Source organism: Paroedura picta, chromosome 13 (genome assembly GCF_049243985.1).
Source record: "Paroedura picta isolate Pp20150507F chromosome 13, Ppicta_v3.0, whole genome shotgun sequence".
Lineage (NCBI taxonomy): Eukaryota > Metazoa > Chordata > Lepidosauria > Squamata > Gekkonidae > Paroedura > Paroedura picta.
This window is the reverse complement of record NC_135381.1, coordinates 4,143,719-4,170,306: the sequence shown is the minus strand read 5'-3', so window position 1 is coordinate 4,170,306 and position 26,588 is coordinate 4,143,719. Positions and strand designations below refer to the sequence as shown.

At 51.1% G+C, this 26,588-nt stretch overlaps 1 protein-coding gene across 1 annotated transcript in view; it reads right to left on the bottom strand.

Moving 5' to 3' along the window:
* The window catches only part of TMEM132B (transmembrane protein 132B), a 218,965-nt gene that overhangs the window by 105,122 nt on the left and 87,255 nt on the right, over positions 1-26,588 (bottom strand). Inside the window, exon 3 of the mRNA XM_077308304.1 lies at positions 8,245-8,391. Within this exon, the coding sequence (XP_077164419.1) occupies positions 8,245-8,391 (147 nt within the window). The remainder of the gene's footprint in view (positions 1-8,244; positions 8,392-26,588) is intronic.

Below are 26,588 nucleotides of genomic sequence, written 5' to 3'. Positions count from 1 at the left end.
GCGCTTAAAACGGATGGCTTTCCAGCAGGGAGGCCTAGATGTTTTTCTTCTGGCCTCCACCAGGGTCCTGGTGGGACAGCTCAGTTTGACAGGCCCTCTGGAATGGTTGGGGATCCTGTAGGGCCCCGATCTCTTCAGGCCACGTGATCCACCAGGCCGGGGCCAGGACTGAAAAGGCCCTGGTCGAGAACAGTTTTGTTTCCTTGGGGTCGGGGGTCCTAAGCAGACCTGGGCTCCTAGATCCTGACATTCTCGGAAGCCAACCTAGAGCCAGTGTGGCTGGGAGATTAGCCAGAATGAAAAGGGGAGGGATCCCCACGGTGGGAAAAGGGAGGCGTACAAATTTGGGGGTTTTAAATGGCACTTCTTCCACACAAGTGCCAGAAGAACCAGCTTGAATTTGGGCACAATAATCTCTCGACACCAGCGGCAACAGATAAATAGCAGTGGGAATGGGAGGTTGGAGAGGGGTGGGGAGAAATCACCCTCCTCGTTTTGGTTCTCTCTCTCCTTCCTCTAGTCGAACACCTGTTATTAAGAGCTCCTCCTGCTGTCATTTCTCCCCTCGGTTCTTCCTCGGAAGAGATTACTCATTTGCAAGATATCAATTAGCCACGATTGACGAGCGGCATCCCGACGGCAGCGGCTGCAAGACAGGAGGGTGCACGTGCGGCTCCTGCCTGCGGATCCGGTTCCTCTCCGCCACCGCTGCCACCGTGATCCCGCAATGAGGAGAAAGCACGGGTGCAACCGTCCCACTGGATATTTGGGAGTGGGGCTTGGGGAGAGATCTCAGAAGGGGACCAAGCTGTGGAGTCCGCCCTCCGAAGCGGCCATGTTCTCAAGGGGAAAGGTTCTCTGTCGTTGGGAGATCAGGGGTCATTCCGGGAGATCTCCAGGCCTCTCCTGGAGACTGGCAGCCCTGCTGCTGGCAGGTGAAACAGCATCCCGCGGGAGAAAGGACACTGACAGTTGGCAGCAAACTTTGTGTCCAAAAACTAAACGAGGTCCACTTTATAAAGGCGACTTGTTGAAGACATTTGTACTTGCTCTGGGAAATTTATTCTGGATTGGGTGCGGGGGAGAGAAGCATCACAGAAAGACCTCTGTAGCCAGTCTTCTTCTCTGCCCCCTTCCAGGAGCATCACTCATGTCCTTAAATGAGCCAGTGTGGTGTTGGTGAAGAGCAGCAGACTCTAATCTGGAGCACCGCTCCTCCTCTTTCTGCATCCAGCTGGGTGACCTTGGGCCAGTCCCAGTTCTCTCAGGGCTCTCTCAGCCCAAGTGACCTCACAGTGTATAGAATCATAGACTCCTTGAGTGGGAAGGGGCCATGCAGGCCATCTAGTCCCACCCCCTGCTCTAAGCAGGATCAGCCTCCAGCATCCAGGATAAGGATCTATCCAGCTGCTGCTTGAAGATGGGGTCTCTCACTGTGTTTACTGCAGGATGAGGAAAAGAAGGCGAAAGTAAACCTCTTTGAGACTCCTCCGGGTAGTGAAAACCGGGGTATGAGATCTTTGAATGGCCTAACCCAGGGGTAGTCAAACTGCGGCCCTCCAGATGTCCATGGACTACAATTCCCAGGAGCCTTTGCCAGCATTCGCCAGCGAATGCTGGCAAGGGCTCCTGGGAATTGTAGTCCATGGACATCTGGAGGGCCGCAGTTTGACTACCCCTGGCCTAACCTGTCACTCCCTTTCTCCTATCGCAAATCTGTATTCGTATCTCTGCGATTGGCCAGCGATGGGGAACGCAAGTGGAATTGTCCCCTTTTCAAGGTCAGCAGCTTCTCTAAGGAACATCGACCTGCTGGACTGACCCACCATCTGGCTCAGTGTAAGGTGGCGTGAGGTGCTCCAGTAGCCGCAGATGTTCCACAGATGTTCTGCCCGGCCCATTGTTGACCTGACAGCAGCTCCCTGTGGCTCTCTGGTTCAACAGGAATGATAACCCCCAGCCCAAGCCCCTCACTTTTGGTCATACCTGCCGCGCCAGGGCTTGTGAGCTCCCAGGGAGTTAGCGACAACAGCCATGTTTCACCGGGAACTTTTGGAGCTTGCTCCCACCCCAGGCTCCCCCGCCGCTATCTTCTTTAAAAGAGCCCTTATTGATGCAAATTAACCTAGCCTGAAATTAAAAAGCCTCGCCACTGTTACGCCAGCATTCAGATTTGCATGTGAAATGTCATTCCGCCCTCCCCGGCGCCCAAATGCATCTCATTAAAAAAGCCAAAAACGATAAACAAGACGTTCCGGAAATTGTTCGGCCTGCAGCACCAAAGCCACCAGGCCTGGGCGAATGTAGCCACGTTGGACCCTCACAGAAACGTCAAGCTGGAAGGGACCTCGAGGGTCATCTAGTCCAACCTGCCTACGCTCAGCTTCGAATCCCCACTTTGCACTTCCTGCCACAAATCCCATGTGTTTCCCCTAAAGAAGAGGTGGTGACACTATGGCTCTCCATGGACTACAATTCCCATGAGCCCCTGCCAGCTGGCTGCCGGAGGACCCATCACTCCGGAGCATCATTATTGGCCCCAATACTCGGCGCTGGCCATGATCTTGATAGGCTCAAGAAGTGGGCAAAACTGAATAAAACGAAATTCAAATAGGGACAAATGTAAAGTTCTGCATTTCGGTGGGAAAAACTATCTACACCAATATAGGATGGCGGAGACTTGTCTTGGCAGTAGCATGTGCGAAAAGGATCTAGGAGTCCTAGTAGACCGTACATGGAACATAAATCAACAGTGTGATTCAGTGGCTAAAAAGGCAAATGAGATTTTGGGCTGTATCAAATGGAGTATCATGTCCAGATCACGGGAGGTGATGGTACCAGTTTACTCTGCTCTGGTGCGGCCTCCCTTGGAGTCCTGGGTTCAGTTTTGGGCACCCCAGTTGAAGAGGGAGGTAGACAAACTGGAGCGTGTCCAGAGGAGGGCAACAAAGATGGTGAGGGGTTTGGAGACCAAGACGTAGGAGGAAAGGTTGGGGGAGCTTGGTCTGATTAGCCTGGAGAGAAGGTGACTGCGGGGGGATCTGATCACCATCTTAGAGTATTTAAAAGGCTGCCATGAAGAGGGTGGAGCAGAGTTGTTCTCTCTTGCCCCGGAGGGACGGACCAGAATCAATTGGACGCAATGAATGCAGAAGAATCGAGGTGCATTTAATCTTGAGTGGAATAACTGCGTAGGAGACTTTCCAAGGACAACTGGGGTAAACAGGGCCTTAAGTGAGCCACGCGCGGTGGCCCCCTTACAAAGGCAAACTTGACCGTCTCCAAAGGCCTAATAAATGCAATTGCCCTCTTTCACTTTGCTGAGTTCCCCGCTGGAACACCCAAGGGCTATGACTCTCTCTCTCTTTCTCTTGCCAGTTTTACACCTTGGCCCAAAAGTCCTTTCCTTACCAATAAGCTGGCACCGAGAGAACAAAGCCGATTTCCTTTTCAAAAGTAAAATCGCTCAGGGGAGGCGAGAGGGGAGGGGGGAGGAACAGTGCCGACCCCTCCCCGTGCCGCTTTTTATTTGGGGAGAGGCCGAGGGAAGGCAAGCCACGCGGTAATTATTCGGATGACACCAGTCAATAATCACAATGACCCCTCTCGGCTGGGGATTTTATTGAATCGGCAGTTGGCCTCCCGAAATAAGGCGGAGGAGGGGGCGGGTGGGGGGGGTTACTCAGGGCTGTCTGGCTAGTGGGGCTCCATGTGGTTACCTGGCTATTAGATTCCCGGCAGGAAGCCACCACATTATTTCTGTGTTTCCCAGCCCGGAATGAAAATGATTCTCAGGTCTGTTTGGAGCACAATGATGGATAACCCCACATGCTTGCAATACGCCCGTGCCCACCGACTGTGGGGTTTGGGCAGCCTGCCTGGCATTGGCTGGAGCCGCCTGCCCCTTCCGGGCTTGGGCACCTGGGCAGAGGGACACCCTTTGCTTGGTTCTGGCGGGAAGGCCGAAGCGGGGTGGGATGAGTCTGGGGGTTCGCAGACTCCAGCTAGAGCCTGCAGATCTCCGGATATGTAAACTGGTTCTCAAACTAAAACAATGGGTCCTCCTGGAAAATAAGAGCTGCTTTGGGTGGGCTTTGGGCACTATGCCCAGCTGATGCCCCTTCACCTGCCTAACCCCGCCTTTCCCAGACAACACCTCCAAAATGGCCAGGAATTTCTTTGCTCTCCTGGCCCAGAATCCCCGGTCGGAACAGGGGTCAGGACCTGGGTCTCCCAGACACTAGGCTAACATCAACACTCCTATGAGCCACCCATGGTCGGGAGAGCAGTGGCCCAATGGAAGAGTCCCTGCTCGGCATGCGGAAGGTCCCCAGTTCTATCCCCAGCACCTCCAGCGAAAAAGCGCAAGGGAACAGTGATGTGAAAGGCGAGCTCTAGAGCGCTGGAGAGTCCCCGGTGAGTCATGGAGAGAGGTTATGGCTCAGTCCCAGGCTCAATCCACGGAATCCCCAGTGAACAGGTGGTGTGCAAGACCTCAGTCCCTGGAGAGCCCTGGGGAGCCCTTGGCAGGGGGGCTCATGGTTGCTGTAGAGCACAGACATCTGGAGAGCCTCCGCTTGGCCACCCCTACTTTAGGACCTCTTTTGCCGGGGTCTTCTTCTCGTCCACTTCCACAAAAAGAAGACCTTGCTGTACTCTCCAGTGACTTGAAACCATTTCTGGGGCCTGGCTCCTGCTTCTTCCCATCCTGAAATCTCCCCCTTCTCTCTGCTTTTGTTTTGAGCCGACCCAGGGAACAAAGAGTTCCCAGCCTGCTACTATAGCAATCATTCGTGCACTTCAAGTTGCCGGGCAACAGTTGATGTACCGCCCACAGGTACTTGCATTTCCCTGGCCTGGGGAGGGGGGGTGTGGAAAAGCAGAGGACAAAGAGGAAGGGGGGGAGAGAGGAAGGAACCAACCAACTAACCCAAAAGACCACAGAGATCAGTTCCCCTGGAGAAAATGGCTGCTTGGGCAGGTGAACATCTAAGACGTTATACCCTGCTGAGGTCTTTCTTCGACTCAGGCTGCAGACAAGAGCTCCTCTTGGACCACTGGCAGGGGAGGGCAAGATTTGCCAGCTCCAGGTTTGGAATCACCTGGAAAATTGGGGATGGAGTCTGGGGAGGACAGAAACATCAGCAGGGCCCAATGCCCAAGAGTCCACCTTCTAAAGCAGCCCTTTTCTTCCAGGGCAACTGACCTCTGTAGTCAGAAGAGGAGCTGGAATTCCAGGTTATCCCCAAGCCCCACCTGGAGGCTGGCCTCCCTACCTGCGAAGCAGCCCTTTTATCCAGGGGAACTGACCTCTGTAGTCTGGAGAGGAGCTGGAATTCCAGGAGATGCCCAGTTCCCACCTGGAGGCCGGCCTCCCTAACTGAGAAACAGCCATTTTCTCCAGGGGAAGGTGACCTCTGTCGTCCGGAGATGAACCAGCTCTTTATTTGCTTGCATTGCCTTGGGTTTGACCCCTCTGGTGGGCTTCAGCAATCGACACAGTCCCTTTTTGTAAGCCACCATGGCCGTCATTTCTCTGCGACGCCGTGGAATTATATATCGAGGGGGTGGTGGAAAGAAAATGCGCTTTGCCAAACGACGGCGTCAAAGAACGGCCACAACGCCGGCGAACGGCACGCACATGACTGCCAAAGAAACAAAGGCAGGGATGTGTTTCTAACGGTGCCGAAACCTGAGAAGAGCTTTCGTCTGTGAACTGAACCAACCCTGAACAAAAACGGGCTTCTAATGAAATATAATGTCAACCTTCTGAGCCACGGCGATAAGGTCTTTTGCAAGGAATTTATAAATAGACGGACGCGCCGAGCGAGCAGGGACGGAGAAAAATGACGCAGCGCACCATGTGCACGGGAAAGGAGGAAAGGTCTTCATTTAAATTATCTTAATGAACACTCCATTTGTGTGAGCAAATTGGAGGACTTGAGATGAAAAGAGGACCGATAAGGGAGAATACGGTGGGAAGGAGGGAGGGAGGAGAGGGAGGGAGGATTCTAAAAGTAAGCAAATTTGAAAAGGGTTCCAAAAGATAAGGCCGGCTGAAAGGAATAAAGACGGGATTTATAAACGCGTTACCGCCTAATGCCGTTGTTTGCCTGACTGTGGGGTACATTGAGACTTTTACGGCAGGCAAGCGCAAGAGAGAATAAAAGCAGCTCTGACCACAAGGAGGGAAGGAAGGCGCTAGGCAATTGGAGTGCCCTTAACTTCCATCTTGGAAATTTAAGGAGAGTGCTTGATTCTGTCTCTTCATGCACAGATCTCCTCTGAAGTCTCCTGGAGTGCTCCCACGAAGCGGAGCTTGCAAAACCACTTCCGACAGCTGCTGAAATACTGAAGCCCTAATGTCGTCGAGGCTGGACTGCTGCAGTCCGCTTGACGGTGGGCTGCCCTTGGAGACAGCGCCGACACTTCCACTGGTGCGAAACAGCTAGATGGGTGGGGCTTGACAACAAAGTCTCTGCTTTGAGCTCAGGACTTTCTACGTGCCGTTCCGTGCTGCCCAGAGCTAAAGAATCTAACAAAGAAAGTATCTGGAAACTCTTTTCCTGAAACTCTGGAGCTCTGAACGAGAGTAAATTTGGTAGGTTTCTCGGTCCAAAACTGACTAGAAAGCCCTTGACTTCCCCCCCAAAAAAGAGAAAGCAGCTCAACCTTCCAAACGTGCAGCACCGTCAACCAGAAGAGCGCATTAAAAAGAAAGATCAAAGGTAAATATTTACTCAGAGCTCCGCACTATTTGCAAATCTGGAACGGATCTTTGCCGAGTTTTCCATTTGCATCCTTTAATTAATCCAAAAATATTAAAAACTAATCTCACAAAGGAAAGGGGCCGAGTATTAATTAACTTGTGATCTATTGCTTGTGGTATAATTTAGCAGTTCGACACAAAGCAGGGACCGGCGTTAATAAAAACTAAGTTACTGTGACAGGTATAATTTCACGGATTAGCAAAAACTTTCAGCGTTCTCGACGGGTTCCCAGCTAACTTTTTAAAAAATGGACTGCCTTCACTTCAATTAAAGGAGATTTTTGTTTCCCCTCCACCCCCTCCGGAGGAAAATTACATTACAGTTTTCTCCCTTTAACCTCAATACCTCTTTATTAATGTGATTTTTCTTCCATGCAGCTCTAAATGGAAGCTTGGGTCAATGGCGCGGTAATGGAAGAATCTCGCTAGTGCGTGATGTTATTTGATAGCACGCAAACCTTCCAGCTGCCTGTCTTGTCCTGCACGCAAGAGTGGCCATTTTCCAGGCGCCATTTTTACTTGCTCGTGGGCCCAAGAGGAGGCAGGACATTTTCACTGCTGGCCTCCCCCCACCCCCCGCCGGTTTAACTTTTTTCCCCATACACAACAACCATTGGCCGGGCTGCTGTGATGTCACAGAGCATCCGGAAGCCAAGGGGAGCTCAGTGGAGTTCCGACTCTCAGTGGAACGGCTATGAAGGCAAGGGAAAGCTGGTTGGTTTGTTTATTATATTTATTTATTATATTTGTATACCACCACCCCCCCCAGGGGCTCAGGGCGGTTTACATAAAACGTAGAAAACAATGCAAGAAGCAAGCCATAACATATAGATAACCATAATACTAATACTATTAACTGATAATTGTAACAGTGCAAACAGTGCAAAAAAGGTCCAGGGGCAGAACACATGGATGGATTTCTGGGAGGGAGGGGGCAGGGGCCCTGCAGATGTTGTTGGTTACGCCTGGTCTCAACCAAATGCCTGGGGGAAGAGCTCCCTTTTGCAGGCCCTCTGGAACTGTTTTAACTCCATCAGGGCCCTGATCTCCTCCAGGAGTTCATTCCACCAAGTGGGGTCCAGGAGAGAGAAGGCTCTGGCCCTGGTCGAGGCCAGGCGGGCTTCTTTAGGGCCAGGGACCATTAGCCGGTTGGTGGTGGTGGAGCATAAAGCTCCCCACTACAAGCTTTAGCCTGATCCGGAATTCGACTGGCAACCACTGTAGTTGGGGGAGAACAGGCCGGATGTGGGACCTCGGTGGTGTTGCTGTGAGGACCCTGGTTGAGCTGCTGACAGGGCAGGAGCTGATGTGAAGGTCAATCTCGTATCTCGGTCCAAAACACGCAACACACAGTAAGATTTCAGCCACGGCAATATCAGGGAATGTGCAAAGGAACAGCCTCTTTGTCGAGAGCTGACAAACGGCGAGAAAGAACAATCCAGACTCACAGCTTGAGTTTGCTTGAGTTTGCTTACCTGCCCTCCGCGTTTGGATCGATGCGTTCACACACAACGGTGGCGGTGGTCTGAGTCCTCCCATTGTCTACGTCTTGTTGAACTCCCCACTGGTCGGGATTGTTGACACGAAGGTCTGTTATCTTCATCCCTGGCGCAGCCTTAATTCTGCAAGGGAACCACAGGCAGGAAGATGTCAGAGGAGAAAACAGGAGGCGGGGGGGGGGGGGGGCTCAGAGCATGCAAACCTTGTCGCATCTGTCAATCACCCTTTTATACTCCTTTGAGCAGGCAGACACAACTCCCCCGGGGCCCATTGTGTCCACATAACAGCCCTGCAAGGTAGGTAAGAAGAAGAAGAAGAAGAAGAAGAAGAAGAAGAAGAAGAAGAAGAAGAAGAAGAAGAAGAAGAAGAAGAAGAAGAGCTGAGTCTTTGTCCGTCTCCAGACAATGAGATACCCTGTGAGGTAGTTGGGGCTCAAGGAGCTCTAAGAGAACTGTGACTCCCTCTCATACACACACCCCGAGTGCTCCTGGAGGCATCTTGGCATCCGCCACACATTTCCCGGGATTTCAATACTTTAAATTTAGATACTGCCAAGCTTCAGGTAGCAGTGGGAGATCCCTTGGGATTACAACTTGGGATCAATTCCTCTGGAGAAAACAGACCCCTTGGAAGGTGAATGCCATGGCATTAAAGCTCACCAAAGTTCCCTCCCCCAAACTGCACCCTTCTCAAGTTCCACCTCCACAAATCTCCAGGTAAGTGAGGCTGAGAGAGCTCTAACAGAACTGCCCTGCAAGAACAGCTCTGAGAGGATCGTGACTAAACCACAGTCACATAGCTGGCCAAATACCCTCCATCAGTGCCAGGGGGCAGAGGAAATGGCTTGGTACTTTGTCCCAGTCAGGCCTGGACCCATACCTCCCTGGAAACCCGATTCTCAAGGGACATCATTCATTCATTCATTCATTCATTCATTCATTCATTCAATCAATCAATCAATCAATCAATCAATCAATCAATCAATCAATCAATCATTCAATTAATCAATCAATCAATCAACCTCCCCTCTCTGTTACCGGGCTCATTCTACTTTTGTCAAGTATGTTATTGACTCCATACATGTCCCACCTTTCTCCCCAACAGAAACACAAAAGTGGGCTTAGGTCACTTTCCTCTCCTCCGTTTTATCTTCACGCCCACCCTGCGAGGTGGATGAAGTGGGGAAATAGTGACCAGCCCACAGTCCCCAAGAGAGCTTCCATGCCACAAGCGGGGATTCGAACCTGGGTCTCCCAGATCCTAGTCCAACGCCGGAAGCACCACCATCACCGCCATGCTGGCTCCTGCTTCAACGGACGCCTGTGTTTGCTTTGAACAGCTTTGAGAGCTAATATTCTGGATGGGAAATGGTAAATAAAGGAGGAGTGAAAATAAACTCCCTTTGGAACCCGGTCTGCAGTCTCTTTTCCTAGCCAGCGTGTTTTGCATCCTGCTCTTTCTTCCGAAAAACAATTGGGGGGAGGAGGATCTACTATCCTTCCCATTTTAACATCACAACAGCCCTGCGAGGTCAAGTAGACTGAGAAGTCCCGACTGGCTTGAGGTCAGCTACTGAACTCCATGGCCCAGATCCAAACCCAGGTCTCCCCCTAGCCCACTTGGAGCTCTTTCCTCCTGGGAGGGGGGATCTCTCCTAGGTGGGGTGGCCGGGTCCCCCTGGCCACCGACTAACCTGCTGCTAATTTGACTTGTCAAGGCAGACCCTGACGGGCCCGTGTTCCGATTCTGTACAACCTGTTGGGATCAGCAAGCTCTGTATGCAGAGCAAGCTATGTGCATGATGCAACGGCATATGAAGAATATCCCCCAGGGGACCTCAGGGGATATATGAATTTAGCATAATTAGATCAGGAGCTTCCCGATATATTCCCAATAATATCCTCCTGGGTCCCAATTGGCTCAACTGCAGACTTCCCGCCCCTCCGAGTCCGCTCCCTCCCTGCTTGCCCCTGGAACAGAAGAACGTCGCAAGCAACAGTTAGACAGTTAGTTAGGTCTCTCTTCTCTCTTCTTCCTAAGCAAAGTTCTTTGTCTCCTTAATAAAACTAACTTGCTCTTTTGCGCAGCCTGGCACTCTAGTCCCCTTTGCTCATTTAAACCCCACCCCCAATCTCCCCTGGCCATCGGCAAAGTATAGGGAGGTAGGGTGGCCAGAAACAGGTTGGGAAGCTCCGGAAGACTTGGGCATTGAGCCTAGGGAGGGCAGGGACCTCATTGGGGTACAATGCCCTAAAGCCCACCCCCCCAAGCAGCCCTTTTCTCCAGGGGGACTCATCTCTGTAGTCTAGAGATGAGCTGTAGTTCCGGGGGATCCCCAGGTCTCCCAGAGAGGGCCTCCCCCCCCCCTCGAGCAGTTCTCCTTTGCTTCTTGATCCAGTCCTCCCCACGCAGATTCTAATCCCTTCTCTCCCCCCCCCATGACTCTGCTGGCTTCGGAGGCGTCTGCCAGAAGCCCATCAGCACCCCCTACCCCCTACCCCAGGTTGTTAACAATCGCCGGTTAGGCAAACAGCCTTGCAAGACAAATTGTTCCATGCATAGCCGGGAGGGGGGAAGGTGTTCTTTAAATATTTAATGGGAATTAAAACCCGGCATGCTGCGCAACCCGCAAGATGCCGCTTTGAAGGTGGAGGTAGGCGAGGCCGAGTTCATCGATCTGCCTCTTAATGAGGGATTGGGGGGGGGGGGAGCTCCGAGCGCTTGCAATGGGCGAGACCAGCTTCCTCCGCCTCTTCCTCCTGCCCTGGGAGAAAAGAGCCACAGCTTTGGCCTGATCCTTCCCTTGGCTGTTCTGTGCCAGAGGGAACAACGGAGATGAATCAAGGGGGTTTTCTCATCCGTGGCAGCATAGGGGCAGCTGCAGGTCGGATGCGAAATCACCGAATGTTTCCCAGTCAAGTCAGAACCCCGAATGGGATGTCACGGAATGTTTATAAACGATCCAATTGCGCGGGGTAAGGGTCATTCCCGCATAGCTGGCTCTCGGGTCGATTGCAGCGAGGAAAGCTCTCTTTGGAGTGGAAAAGCAGTCTCGTAAGACTGCCTCCGGATAGGAATAACCGTGTGCCCCAGACAGGCAAGGAAACACAAAAATTGGAAGGAGGGCTTTGTCCCAAGCCTTCGTTACAGTGGGTGCGTCAAGGTTCCTCTCACACGAGAATTCCTTAATCCATCTCCTGGATCCCTCTTTGGACTTGTAGCTCTGGGCATTGCCTAACCTGGGCCTGACCCTTGCCATTGTTTTCCCTGAGATCCCATAGTGTTTTCAAGCTAAGAGGAGTTCCTCGGTGGTATCCCCTCCAAACAGTAACCAGGGTGAAGCTTGCTTAGCTTCATAGATCTGGTGATATCTGACTAGCCGGGCCTATCCAGATCAGGGCCGGGTTGTTTTTAGACCATGTGGGTTTTTAAGATGTGATCTGCCAGATTAGTTGGATCCCTATCACACAAGAGAGGACAAAAAACTCCGCAACGCCAAATGCTTGCACAAAGGAACCCGAGATCCTGAAATCAGCCAAGGCTCAGGCTGGCCTCGTAGGCATTCTGCCACACTGTGACACCAGCTCTTCTGCTCTCTGCTACAGCGCCACAACGGGCCTGGAGGTAGTACTACACCTAACAGAGCAGCAGGGAAAAGACCAAACCAAGTTTTGAGCCTTTCCTTCCTTTGTCCCTCTAAACCTCCATCCCAAGCTTCATTTCTGCCTTGCGCAAATCACAAGAACGATTAGTTGCCATCTGGGCATCATTTCTGCCCTCTGCAAAGCTGTCGATGCATCCACAAAGCAGCATGCGAGAAAGATCAAGAGGCACAATACCAAAGCCCTTGCTGCAAAGATAAACAAACATCAAAAGGAAACTGGAACGGGGGGGGGGGGAGTGGTCCATCCCTGAGGCTAATCGGGTTTCACCTGGCCTTACTCAGCAGCCAGCTCTGGCAGGGACCTGTTTTCCACAACGGACCGCTCACCCCAGTCCGAGCTCTCGTCCCACCGCAAGGCCCTCCCTGCAGACCCAAGCCTCCCTGGTGGCAGGACACCGTCCATAGCAATGGGGAGAGAGAATTCCCTTGAATAGTGGCAGGATTTGCCCGTCCCATGAAGCGTTTCAATGACATGGATTCGCGGGGGACACGACTCTTTCTCTTTCTCCGCTTGGCAGCTGCTGTGTCATCTTGGCTCCTTGCGCCCGGTCTCTGTGAGAGGCCAGATCCAATCAGCGCTGACACCCCCATCTGCTCGAGCCGACGGCACGCTCTGAGGCCCCCCGGCCAGGAGGACAGCCAAGCGTGTTCCGTGTCCATCCAAGGGTGCTGACAAGGCGACGCCGGCCCAGCCGGGCAGCCCGGGAGAGTTGCTGACACCGCTTCTCCCGCTGGATCGCCGTTTGCTCCGAGCCCTCCGAACAGCAAACCTCTCCGGATTTTGGCATCGTTGAAGGACACAGATTTCTCTCCCCGCCTTGCCAAGTTAGCGTCAGAAGAAGTTCCCTTCCCGTTTCTCCTCTCCAAAAGCTCTCCCAGGGCCTCTCCAGAATGCAGCCTTCAAACTGGGACTGTAAAAAGGGGCCTGCAAGAGCCAGACTCGGGGTTTCGATGGGGCATATCTACTTAGGGTCAGATCCGCCTTGGGAGGAAGCACCCCCCTTGGGGAAGGGAAATTGAGCCCCTGGCTGAAGGCTGCCCATGGCGCCTCGCCCTCCTTCGAACCCCTTGCTGCATTCTCAGGTGGCACTAAAGCAAGCTGGGTTGAATAGGGTAGAGCAGGGGTAGTCAAACTGCGGCCCTCCAGATGTCCATGGACTACATTTCCCAGAAGCCCCTGCCAGCATTCGCTGGCAGGGGCTTCTGGGAATTGTAGTCCATGGACATCTGGAGGGCCGCAGTTTGACTACCCCTGGGGTAGAGGGTTGGAGCAGGTCCAGGGAGTCAACTTGGACGAGTCCCTTCTGGGTCATCCAAGTCTAACTCAAAGTGGCTCTTGCAAAGATAGAAGAAGAAGAGTTGTTTTTTTATCCCCCACTTTTCACTGCCCAAAGGAGTTGAACCCTAACCCAGATAGCAAAGCGTCCCCCCCCCCACAACCCCAATATGTCCACATAAGTTCTGGGAGTTCGTGTCACATTAAAACGCAGCGTTTTCTGATTTGGGGTAAGTTTTGGAGGGGAATTTCGGGGTGAGGTGCATCCGGAACGCAGGGGACTTCCGCCTGGATGAGTGAACCTGGGAAACCTAGATATAATGCCTCTCTCTCACACACTCACTCTCTCTCTTCTTCCAGCCTCTGAGAGCTGCCAAGATCTGACAACCGCCCGAGCCTGAATTCTGCCCCTTTGTCAAGAATGTCATGAAACATTTTCAAGAGAGAATTTCTGCGTTTCGAGCCCCGCTTCTCCAGGAAGGCCCCAAACCTCCCGTCATCCCCATCCATGAGCTTTCTCATTCTTCCTCCTGCTGCTATTTTTATATCACCCTTTCCAGCTGCCTTGTCTCACCCCTGTCATCTCTGGCGGGAGGCAGCGGGTATGAAATAGCCCATTAGAGCATTGTTCTGTGGACAAACAGCCTGGAAACCAAAAAAAGGGAAACCTCACTGTTTGGTAGGAAAAGCCAAGCAGGGGACCCAAAATATCCTCTCCAGTCTTTAGCCAGGCACCCTATGGACTGGAAGAGGAAGGGCAGTCCCGTTTGTCAAATCCTTAAAATTGATATTTAGATGCATGGCAGGTTATGGTCAGATGACTCCCAAGCTGGTGATTGGCTCGTGGGAATGGATTCCCTGAAGCCTGTGGCTCCCTTTAGTATTCTGCCACAAAATGGTTGCTGCAGGAGGCGGGGCCAGCCACAAAATGGTTGCTGCAGGAGGTGGAGCCAGCAACAAAATGGACATTAATAATTCCTGTTATGAAGTCCTGTTCTGTAATTGGGCAGGGGGTTGGACTAGATGATTCTGGAGATCCCTTGCAGCTCCGATTCTATGATTTTGTGAAGTTCTGGGGACAGCCCTTCTTGGGATCCGGGGGCCTTTTTGCCAAAGAAACGGGAATTGGTGGGTTGGGAGAACAGATGCCTGCATCAAAGGCATCAAATCGCTTCCAACAAAAGTCCATGTTCTTGACGTGTTCTTCTAAAAGCCACTATTGTAAGTTAAAGGACGTTCTGTCCGATTATTCATGACAGAGAGACAAGACACAAAGCAACACTTCCAGACTGAAAACCCTCTTTTGAAATTGAGTTTTGAAGCCTTTTGGAGAGAATGGCCCTGCCCAGCACGTTGTCAATCCAATTTGGAACATGCAAATACAGCCGAGTATTCCTTTTTTTCAAGAGTCATGCTTGGAAAATAGAGGGGCGATTAGAAAAAGAGCAGAAGTATTGCTCGAGGGGCATATTTGATATTAATTCAGAACTAGAATAGGGAGGGACGGAGGAGAAGGAGAACAACAACAACAACTGGATTTTTATATCGCGCTTTTCACTACCCGAAAGAGTCCCAAAGTGGCTTAAAAATGCATTTTCCTTCCTCTCCCCACAACAAACACTCAGTGAGGCTGAGAGAGCTCTGAGAGAAATGCTCTGTGTGAAGAGCTCTAAGAAAACTGTGACTGGCCCAAGGTCACCTGGTTGGCTGCCTTTGGAGGAGTGGGGCAGCAAACCCCACCCTCCACATCAGAGTTGGCCACTCCCCCCCATGCAGGCTCTCAAGGAACATCATAAGTCTGCAGTTACTTTGCACACGGGGAAAACTGCCCAACCTCTCGTAAAACAAACACGCCATCCGCAGTCTTTACCAGAAGAAGAATTAAATCCTCCCCGATGACCCACTTGGACGCAGCCGGCGCCCTGACTGTTCGAGAAGATGGTTGTTTTGCAAATTATTTTCCAGACTCTGAAATATCCGTTACTGTCTCTGGAATGTAAAAACCCACCTGGAGCGAGAACTTTATTCAGGAACGATTTCACCTTAACTGGCAATAAAGGACACCCTGATATTCAATAAGAGGGTTTCATGACCATCGCGAACGTTATTTTAGATGATCTGTTCAAGCGGAGAAAACCGCACTCGGCGCTGGGGTTTCGGCAAATGCCACCGGAGGGGTTAGATGGGCAGCATGACAACCTCCGTTCTCTTCGAGGCAGAAGATGTTCCATGTCACAAGCATCATGCAGATAGAGACAGGCGTCTGCTCTACATGGCTTCCTAAGAAGAAGAGGGACCGAAGCTTACGAGAAGAAGCAGGATATTGCCCTAAGAGTAGCAATCTAAGGACAGACAAGAAAGCACACTTAATAGGAGAGAAAGGTCATAGAATCATAGAGTTGGAAGGGGCCATACAGGCCATCTAGTCCAACCCCCTGCTCAACGCAGGTCCTGAACTCTCTGACCTATATAGCAGCCCTCTTGCTGCCCCCTTCAGGGTCTTCTCCTCTTCTCATCTTTGTACACCAAACATTGCCTATTCCAACACCGAGGTCCCAATCCACCTTGCACTCTCCTCCCCAGGAGCCTGTTTATGGAGGTTGCATTAGCATTTGCTTCCCAAGAATGGCTCCAGAAGCCAGTTTGTGGCTCAAAGGTGGGATTTTAAAAGAAAAGCCATAATACGTAAATCATCCAAATTATGGCCACCTTTTCTCCGGCTGCTGCAAGAAGCTAACAAAACCTGCACTACTGCAAGAGAGTACTTTGACACCTTATTAGCAGCTGCGCTTAAGTTTCTGCTGACAGGCCCCGTTTTCTTTTCAAGCCTCGGTCTTCAATCGCCTCTAACGCTCCCGCACTTCTGTCTTTTTTAATTATATTTTTATTGCTCCGGCAGAAACAAATAAACGGAGCACAAGTGGTAACTGGGCAATTAATCATATCAGCTTTAACCGATTCATTACCTCTATTAAACCTGCCTGCATTTGCATCCCAATCAAGGTTTCGAAAGGGGGGGGGACAATATTTGCTTTCAGGTAACGCACATGGATTCCGACGGGAAAGGGCGCGTCGTTGAGCGCATGGTTAGCTCAGACGGTTCACTTCCACGTGATGTGGCGATGTCCCTCTGATTCAGACGGCATTAAAGGAGGATGAGAAAAAATTGGGAGAGGTTGATCAACAGGTAGTCGCCATGGTGACTCAATGGAACCTCCAGGTTCAGAGGCAGTCTGCTCTAAATGCCAGGTGCTGGGACAAGAGACATCAGGGCAAGGCAGAGGTGCCATTCCCTGGGTCCTTCACCGCAAGCCCTTTGGGACTTCCACTGTAGGAAACAAACAAAGCTAGATGGATCTTTGGTCTGTGTGAGACAGTGATGCTCTGGATTTTTGGTTCTTTGAGGGGCAGTAAGGGGAAGGCTTCTGGAGTTTTGGGCCTCCTAATGGCACGTGGGTTTTGGCCATTGTGTGACAGTGTCGGGCTGGATGGGCCATTGGCCTGATCCAACATGGCTTCTCTTACATTCTTATATCTGGGGCAGTGATGCTCTGTAGTTTTGGTTCTCGAGGGGAGGGCAATAGGGGGAAGGCTGCTGGAGTTCTGGACTTCCTGATGGTACCTGGGTTTTGGCCACCGTGTGACGCAGAGGGTTGGGCTGGATGGGTCACTGCCTCTGAGAGAGCTGTGATGGGCCCAAGGTCACCCAGCTGGCTGCATGTGGGAGAGTGAGGAATCCAACCTGGTGCTCCAGATTAGAGGCTGCCGGTTTCAACCACTACACCAAGCTGTCTCTCTTTCACCACTACACCACGCTGAAGAGCCACAGGTGGTATGGCAAGGCACCACACGTACCTCCATGCCAATGAGTGAGTATCACAAATGAGGTGGACCCTCGTTCCAAGGCAGCTTGGCTACTTCTACATCCTTAGCGACGGAATAATCTTCGGGGAGAGCTGCATTTCCGACGAAGACGCTGCCACTCGCTGTTTCTGCAAGATCTTGGATTAACGAAACCCAGCTCCCCCAGTTCATTGAGTCACCTTTTGCAACCAAAGGGAGTCTACTGAATCCCTCGAACCAATTAGGAGACTAGGTCATAGGCTCCACTCACAACCGCTCACCGGGCTTCAGGAAATCCAAGCAGATATTTAGCCAGAATTAAAAACAGAGCCACGTTTCCAACCCGGGACTTAAAACATCTGTGTTGAGTTGGCAAGAACACATCTGGGAACACTGGAAGCGCTCCAGATGTGCAGGAGAAGAGTGTGGTGGCCACCTTTGGAGATGAGCAAATGGAGCAGGGCCATTTTGTCCTCTACCTCAGGGGTAGTCAACCTGTGTCCCTCCAGATGTTCATGGACTACAATTCCCATGAGCCCCTGCCAGCGAACGCTGGCAGGGACTCATGGGAATTGTAGTCCATGAACATCTGGAGGACCACAGGTTGAGGATCCCTGCTCTACCTGAAGCATCATGTTTAAGTACTTCAGGCTTCCAGTACTCGAGAATTAAGGAACACGAGTAGCTCTCTGCACAGGGACGGCTATACGATTCACTCTCGCATGTGACGCGGCAGGCGGCAGACCATAATAACCCCAAAAGCTGGGCTCTGAGCATCCCAGCCAGTTAGCAGGTGAGCTATGCCCCATGGGAGCAAGGTGAAATGGCAGGAGGCAATCTGAGAGCGTTCGACGGCGGCATAAAATATAAATGCAGATCCCTCCGTCTCAGATTTATGGTTCTTTTAATATCTAAATCAGGAGGGTTCTGTCCGACAGATTGAGACAGATCTGAAGTCATTTAATGGGAAAGTTGGTAGCTGAAACACATAATCACATATCTAGAACAATGTAATTACACCGAGTTTAATGTAATTTCCTGTCACCGGGTTTTAAAAGTGCGGCATCCACGGCATCTCTGGCGCTTCCACTGAACACGACGACCCCAGCGAGATGAGTTTTAGGAAGCCCCGTGCAGAATTCAATTTCCAAAAAGACATCAGGAATTCAGGAGAGGACGGGTGGAAAGGACGCTGCGTGTAAACCGAAAACAGGAGTGAGATATTGGTGGCGTCTGCAAGAAGAGGATGAGAATGGGTCTGGATACTTTACATATTAAGATTATTAAGAAGAGCCCTGCTGGATCAGATCAATCTAGTCAAGCATCCTTCCTTATGCTAGCTCCAACCAGTTCCCCTGGAGGGCCAACAACAGGGCAAAGAGGCTGAGGCCTTCGTAAGAACATCAGAAGAGCCCTGTTGGATCCGAGCAGTGGTCCATCTAGCCCAGAATCCTGTCTCACACAGGGGCCAACCAGTTCCTCTGGATGGGTCAATAACAGAGCATAGAGGCTTAGGCCTTCACGAGAACATCAGAAGAGCCCTCCTGGATCAGATCAGTGGTCCATGTAATCCAACAACCTGTCTCACACAGTGGCCAGCCAGTTCCTCTGGAGGGCAAACAACATGGTAGAGAGGCCAAGGCCTTCATAAGAACCTCAGAAGAGCTCTGCTGGATCAGACCACGGGTCCATCTAGTCCAGCATCCTGCCTCACACAGTGGCCAACTAGTACCTCTGGAGAGCCAACAACAGAGCACAGAGGCCAGGGCCTTCTCCTGAGATTCAGAGGATTGCTGCCTCTGAAAGTGGCAGAACCCCCTCAGTCCCCGATAGACCTGTCCTCCATGACTCTGCCGAAAGCCCCATCTGAAGCAAAGACACCACCAGGACTGACGTTCTGGCTTTCCAGCCTGTGTATGTCACATCAGAATCTGCTGCCTCCAGTCCTTTGGCATGATGCAGACGAACAGCTATCTTCCCCCACAGCCACAGGGTGCAAAGAAAGGATTATTTCCCCCCCCCCCCAAGATCACAGGGTGCTTGTTCATTGATCGGTTTAATGAAAAGGACAGGAGAGCTATCTCCTTCCTCTGCATTTGGTCATCCCGGTGTGCTCGGCTCCTTGACGATCCACGCTGGAGAAAGCGACACCATTTTGCCCGTCATCCATCACGGCCTAATTCACAGAAGCCGCAGGGCAGAGAGGCAGAGGTGTCATTCGTCAAACAGAAGACGTCTGCAGACATCCGATTCCACTCTCGATCCGGGCTCGAGCTTTGACATCTGAAGCCTGGGTGAGCGAGGGCTCCGTAAACACAACGCCGAATGCCCCAGTGATGGATTAGAGGTCCGTATCGGGGAGGTAGGAACTGCATCATCCTACGTTCCAATCACACTTGGGTTTCAACGAGAAAGACTGACGGGTGCAACGCCGGGAGTCAGCTCTTTCGCGGGCTAAGACGGGATTCGATTCTCCCGCAGCCGTTTTTGCTTATTTAAAAGTTTGCTGTGCCCTGAGGCAGGGATTTTGTTACAATAACGCCCTTAATGCCCTTCCGTGATTGGGTTGCTGGCCGTGTCTCCCTTCGCTCCCCGACACCCACAAAAGGCGGCCATCGCCTGTCAATCCGTCTGGTGCGAACAAAACGCTCTCTCCTTCTGTCAGCGCGGAGTGCAAACAAAATCCAGACAATGGTTCGGCGGGGTGCAAAGCTCCTGAACAGACCGTGGCTCTCCAGGTGACCAAGAACTACAACTCCCATGAGCCCATACTGGAGGGGGGGGCTCAAGGGAACTGTAGTCCATAAACCCACAGTTTGGCCACCCTTGCTCTTGATCAATCAGGTAATGATCGGCTCTCTCGGCTATCTTCTGGCTGGTGTCACCCTCGTGGCTCGGTCCGGGGCCTTGGGTGACATGGCATTCTCCCCTGTCTCCAGCGCACTCACCTGCTGGCAGGATTTAACACCCACTAATACCCACCCACCCCTGGGTATTGGCTCCCCTATGGGCCTCAGCCTTTCTCAGGAGGGAAGGTCTTTCCTCTCCTCATCTGGGCTCATGATTAGCATTAATGCAGGGTGAGGGGAATGATGGATCAGAGGTGTGTGACAAAGGAAACAGAGAAGCAAATGACCCTATCGAACGAAAGCCGGAAGCCCATCCGTCCCATTTACGGGAGCGGAGATAAAACTCCTCTAAGAGCTTCGAGGCACAGATTAGCTTCGTTTAACAATGTTGCTCCTAGATAAGCTTCGGCAGGGAGTGACTCAGAGACAGGAGCTCGGAGTTTTGGCACTCTGGAGGAAATCAATCGGAGGGGAAGTGTCTCCGTTAGGCTGGTCGACACCTGAAGCACTCCTGGCCCTTCGAACAGAGATTTCAGGTTGTGTCTGTGAGTGGGAGAGAGAAGCCCCCCCCCCGCACACACACAATCAACGCCAGGGTAGAATCAGGGATGGATTGGAATTTCTTATTGATGCTCTCTGGACCAAAACGGAGCCCACACCCAAGACGTCAGAAGGAGGCGGAGACTGGGAAGGGCAGTTATGGAAGGATGATGATGATGATGATGATGATGATGATGATGATGATGATGATGATGATGATGATATTTCTAGCCTGTCACTCCAGTTCATGGTGGATTACACAAAAATCCAAACCATACAATAAAACACCATAAAATCCCATTAAAACCCCATTATCAAATGCAATAACTTCCACAGATCGCGAAAAACGTTATTTCCTAACACAATGCTTTTCAGAGGCAGCATGTGGTGGGGGAGGGGGGCAGGTGCTCAGTGCTGAAATATTTGGGTGCCAACAGGAGAGGGGACCCATACCATTTGCTCTACCACTGGCCTGACCATACACCTGGTGGAAGAGCTCCCTTTTGCAGGCCCTCCAGAAAGCAGGAAGCTCTCTGAGGGCCCCAATTTTTATCTATAACCTGCCCTTCTGGCACCCAGGGCAGGTAACAACCATAAGACATGTACTGAGATGATTAAAAGCCTTTCTCAATGTCTGTTTGTTTGTTTTTTGTCATTGAAAAACCCTGGAAACGTTCTTCAGTCTTCCAGAAACCACAGAAGTGGTGCAATCCTGCAGAATATGGTTGGGAAGCAAAGCTGTGGACATGCCCACCCAGAGACCCACCACTTCCCACCCCCCTCAGGCCATTGGGAGGGGGTCAACATGACCCTATATGGTCACAGCATCTAATAAATGTTTAACAAATCTAAAAACTCCCATCCGAGGGTGACCGAAGGGTGACCAAAACAACTTCTGTTCTGCTCTGGGTTTCTGAGAGTGATCCTGAAGGCCAGTACAGGGGGCACAAATGAGAGAGGGAAAGGTGTGTTACGCCCAACACGTTCCCCAAATCTGTGGCCTCCGAAACCGGCCAGCCGCCTTCAAGTCACAGCCTCCAAATCAGGGGTAGTCAAACTGCAGCCCTCCAGATGTCCGTGGACTACAATTCCCAGGAGCCCCTGCCAGCATTCGCTGGCAGGGGCGCCTGGGAATTGTAGTCCACGTACATCTGGAGGGCCGCAGTTTGACTACCCCTGCTCCAAATGGTTAACATGTCTCTTTCTGGGGATATTTTCCTCCAATGCCTGTTAAGGAAGGCTGTTGACTGGAGATCGCTTCTGAGCTCCTTCCTCCCACCGCGCTTTTCAGCCGGCATTGTTAATATTCCGCGGAAGCAATTCTCCCCTCCACGCCTGTGCTTGGGCTAAGGGGAGCCCCTACAGGTGTTTAATGGGGACGGGGAAGCAAAGTACACCACTTTCTCTCTCTCTTTTGATATCCTTCCCCCCTCCTCCTCTAGGAAAAGAAAAAGACTGTTTACAGAGAGCTGGGAAATGGTGGTGTGACCTGTGCTTGAAGCAAAACGCTGCGCGTTCTCTTGATTGTCGCGCCCCGAGGAGTTCCCCGTGCAGAGAAGTGCTTTTCAGCACGACTGGGTTAGAGAACAGCCAAACAACAGAGGGGGCCGATAATAGAGGCGCTCTCCAAAAGAGCTTTAACAGCCTCCCCTGCTCTCCTGGGCAATCTCCAGCTATACCCGAGACAGGGAGATGATACCATTCAGAATCAGAATTGCATATAAAGCGGGAAGAGACCCCAAAGGGCCATCTAGTCCAGCCCCCGCTTTCACAGAGACTTCAAAATCACACAGTCCTCCTCCTCCTCAAAACTTCCAATGGAGGAGACTCCACCGCCCTTCAAGGCAGAATGTAAACAGCCTTCACCACCAGAAAATGCATTCTAATATTTAAGTGGAACTTCTTTTCCCGTGATTTGAACCCACGGCTCCTCATCCTTCCCTCTAAAGCTGCAGTAAACCAGCTGGCCCTCTCTTTGACATGCCTACCTTTTATGTAGTTAAGTTACACAGACCCCACTCTCTCCTCATAAGGCATGGATTCCAACCCTTCGACCATCCTAGACGCCCATCTCTGAACATGTTCCAACTAGGGTGGTGTGATTCGGTCCGAATTGACATATAAATAAAAATAAATTTTAAAAAATAAAAATGTAAAGAACTTGCCCTGCCGAGGTTTAAGGTCCTTCATCAGTCCTAGACTACAGGTCTGTGGGAAGGGCTGCCCTACTGATCCGGGATGCTTCTCCCTTCAGGGTAGGCCCCACCCCAACGATTCTTGGGGTTCCCCATCCAAGTACTGACCAAGCTTAGCTTCTCAGATCTGATGAGATCGGATTGAATGGGTTATCCTCGAATGGGACTAGTGTACCGCTCACCTTATGTACCAGCATATATAATTATAATAATAACGTTGAAGACATTTTTGACTGTGCCCCCCACCCTCTATCAGATTTCTAAAGGGGTTGTTGGTAAGCTCAAATGGGTTGGAACCCTTGGGCTACACCATACCGTTCCAAACCCCATCAATATTAATAATAATAGCAATTGGGTCAGCTTGACATAGTGGTTAAGAGGAGCGGCTTCTAATCTCGCTAGCCAGGTTTCATGACCTGCTCCTTCCCACGCAGCCAGAGGGGTGACCTTGGGCTAGTCACTGTCCTGATCATGGTGAAATGTCAGGCCTCTCTCAGCCCCACCTACCTCACAGGGTGTCTGCTGTGGGGAGAGGAAGGGGAGGTGATTGTCAGCTGCTCTGAGACTCGTTCGCGCAGGGAAAAGTGGGGTATAAAACCCAATTCTTCTTCCGTATTAGTGTCCCCCAACTTCTCAGGTGGGGGAGGACGTTGCTGAGATGGAGGATTGTCCCAGCCCACCCACCGAGTTCATACCCAAGGTGGGATTTGAACCAGGAACTTTGTGGTTCATTGGCCAGCCCTGAGGTGCCGTACTCTGCCAGCTGCGTTTCAACACCTCCTGTGGATTGCTCCTCCCGGAGACGAAGTCTGCCACTTTCTCTTCGGCTCCAACAAGGTTGGACACATCATGCAGGCGTCAAGAACGTGTGAGTCGCATCTTTGCAGATGAAGCTTCGTATCGTTTTCGCTGATGCTCGTCAAGTTTTGAAAACAGAGAGGCGTGGAGGGGGGATGACTCGTCAGTCTCTCACTCCCCCGCCCCTCTCCTGACATTTGAACGGCTGTGTGTCATTTTAATGACATCAAAGGGGGGGGGCAGGCCCAGTGCTGAGAAGGTAGAAATCACACATGAAGCAGGCTTGAACTGAATTAGAGCATCTGGCCATGAAGGGAGAGAGAAGAAGGAGAAGGGGGGGAAGGAGAAGGAGGAGGGGGGAAAGAAGAACTGGGTTTTTTATATCCCACTTTTGACTACCAAAAGGAATCTCAGGGGCTTACAATTGCCTTCTTTTCTTCTCCCTACCATAGACACTCTAAAGTAGGTGTGGTTGAGAGACATCTAAGGGAACTGTGACCAGCCCAAGGTCACCCACCATGTTCTCTAAGTAGCCCATTTTTCACTATTCAACAGAATCTCAAAGTGGCTTACAATTGCCTTCCGCTCCTCCTGCCACAACAGACACCCTATGAGATAGGTGCGGCTGAAAGAGCCCTGAGAGAACTGTAACTGGTCAAAGGTCATCCCACAGGCCACGTGACTCAAAGCAACTTCCAATTGCCTTCCATTCCTCTTGCCACAAAAAGACACCCTATGATGAAAGTGAGGACGAGAGAGCTCTAGGAGAACTGTGACTGACCCAAGGTCACCCAGTGGAGAATCAAGCCCAGTTCTCCAGATCAGAGTCTGCTGCTCTTCTCCACTATACCACATTGGCCGTGCCAGTTTTGTTCCCGGTCAATGTTGCATACTCTGACTGGCAGGTACGCTCTGCAGTTTCAGGAAGAGTTTCACCACCTCCTCCCTGATGCATTTAACTGGAGACAGAAACATAAAAATGCAAAACTGGAAGGTACCCCAAGGACCATCTAGTCCACCCCCTGAATTATCCTGGGCATATAAGAAAGGATTCAAATTCCCATGGGAGGGGGGAATGAACCCCTATATGGCTTGCTCTGTGCTTTGTATCTCAGTCCTGACTATGCCTCCATTGTAGATGCTTTCATTTTCCTAAATAAACCTTTCATTCTTATGAGGTTATTTATTCAGAAATTGAACTCTCTTGAGTTACACAGTGGCTAAACCCAGGTGTCATCAGGTCCACCAGTGGGGCCAAACCCCCAGAAGCCCTCCCACTGTTGCCCCTCCTCCCCACACCAAGATTACAGAGCATCCCTGCCCAGATGAAGTATTCCACCAGCACCTGCTCCATATGTTTATCCACCAAGGAAGGCTCTGCAGAAGAAGACCAGGACAAACCACCTCTGCTTCTTACTTGCCTTGAAAGGCCCTTGCTGGGGTCTCCAGAAGTCAGTTGCGTCTTGACAGCACTTGTACTACAACGCACTTCAGAGCTTGGCAAAGAGCCATAGTAGGAGGGCCCATTTGTACAGCTGGGAATATTCTGATATATGGTTTGCACATGAATTCTAGCCACTGTTCACCTCTGTGATTTCTCAAGCATTTCTAAGAAGGCGATTGTCCCAGAAACATATTTGCCATCCATTCTCTTCACAATATTGGATTATTCTAGCAACTCACGTACACCTTTGCCTAAAGTTTTCTTTCTTTCTTTCTTTCTTTCTTTCTTTCTTTCTTTCTTTCTTTCTTTCTTTCTTTCTTTCTTTCTTTCTTTCTTTCTTTCTTTCTTTCTTTCTTTTAGAGCCACAAGCCATGGACTCCTGGCCCTAGCAAGAAGCCCCAAAGCACACGGGCAAAACTGTACACCGGCAAGCGCATCTGACATGTATTGCAGAACCAATTCCCACGATGTCCAGGCAAAGAGCATGATGCAGCACGGCTGGATACAATGATGTCTCTCTCTAGACAGGCAAACAGAAAGACAAGCTGCTCTCGCGGAGGCAGGAAAAGCTGTTTGGAAGACGGGAAAGTTTTGTAGACAGAGAAGGAAGAGATCCAAACAAGCTAAACAGTCTAGAGACCTAAGTCCGCCGCTTCGTCAACTGGAAGAATGTCTGAAGCCACATTTGCTTGTGTGGTCCCGAGAGGCTTAGTCAACAGTCCTGAAGCCACTCGGGTTGTGACTGGTCAACAAGAGGGACTCTGGGACTGGAAGAGACAGGGCCGGGAAGAGCAGCCCAGGGAAGCGACCCCAATGGGGTTGCTGTACAGAAAAACAGAGACCATGTATAGTAACAGACCATGTTCATCACCATACCGGTTTTACTGAATAAACAACATGCTCTACTGAATACACACAATGCTATCAAAAGCCCAACTTCTAAACTGTGATGATGTAGCGTGACCAATCTGTGTTTTTTTTTCATTTCCCCATGTCATGCAAAAAGCTGGATGCCCTTTGACCTTGACAAACTGCACATTTGAGAAGTTTCCCGAAGAACACCAAGCAGTCAATTTACCAAGAGGAGTAATGGCCCAGGGACAGAGCAGCCCCTTGGCGTGGAGACGGTCAGAGGTTCAGTCCATAATATCTCCAGTAGCAAGGGTAATGGGAAGAAGACCCTCTGCCCAAGGCTCAGAGGGGACCCCACAGAGCTAGGTGGACTGATTATCTGAGTTGTAGAAGGCAGCTCCTACAAGACACCATTGAGCTTGGTGGAGAAGACTCAAAGGAGACACCGCTGAGCTTGGTGGAGATGATTCAGAGGAGACACCATTGAGCTTGGTGCAGAAGACTCAGAGGAGACACCACTGAGCTTGGTGGAGAAGATTCAGAGGAGACACCATTGAGCCTAGTGGACAAGACTCACAGGAGACACCGCTGAGTTTCGTGGATCAGATTGTAGAAAGCAGCTTCACATGCAGCGGGGGTTCGAGGCTCTCCATTACAAATCTTTCCCCCGTTGTCACCATCTCATCCTTCTCCATCTGCTTCCCGTGGGCTAATCTTGTCAGCATAGTCATTTTGTACAAAATTGAAATATGTCAAATGGGAGTTACGCGCATTGTTGCAATCTGTCTGCTCGGATTCTTTTCTACATTTGGAATCTATATTTAGCCTTTGGAAGGGTGCTCAAGTTTTGTGAGCCGG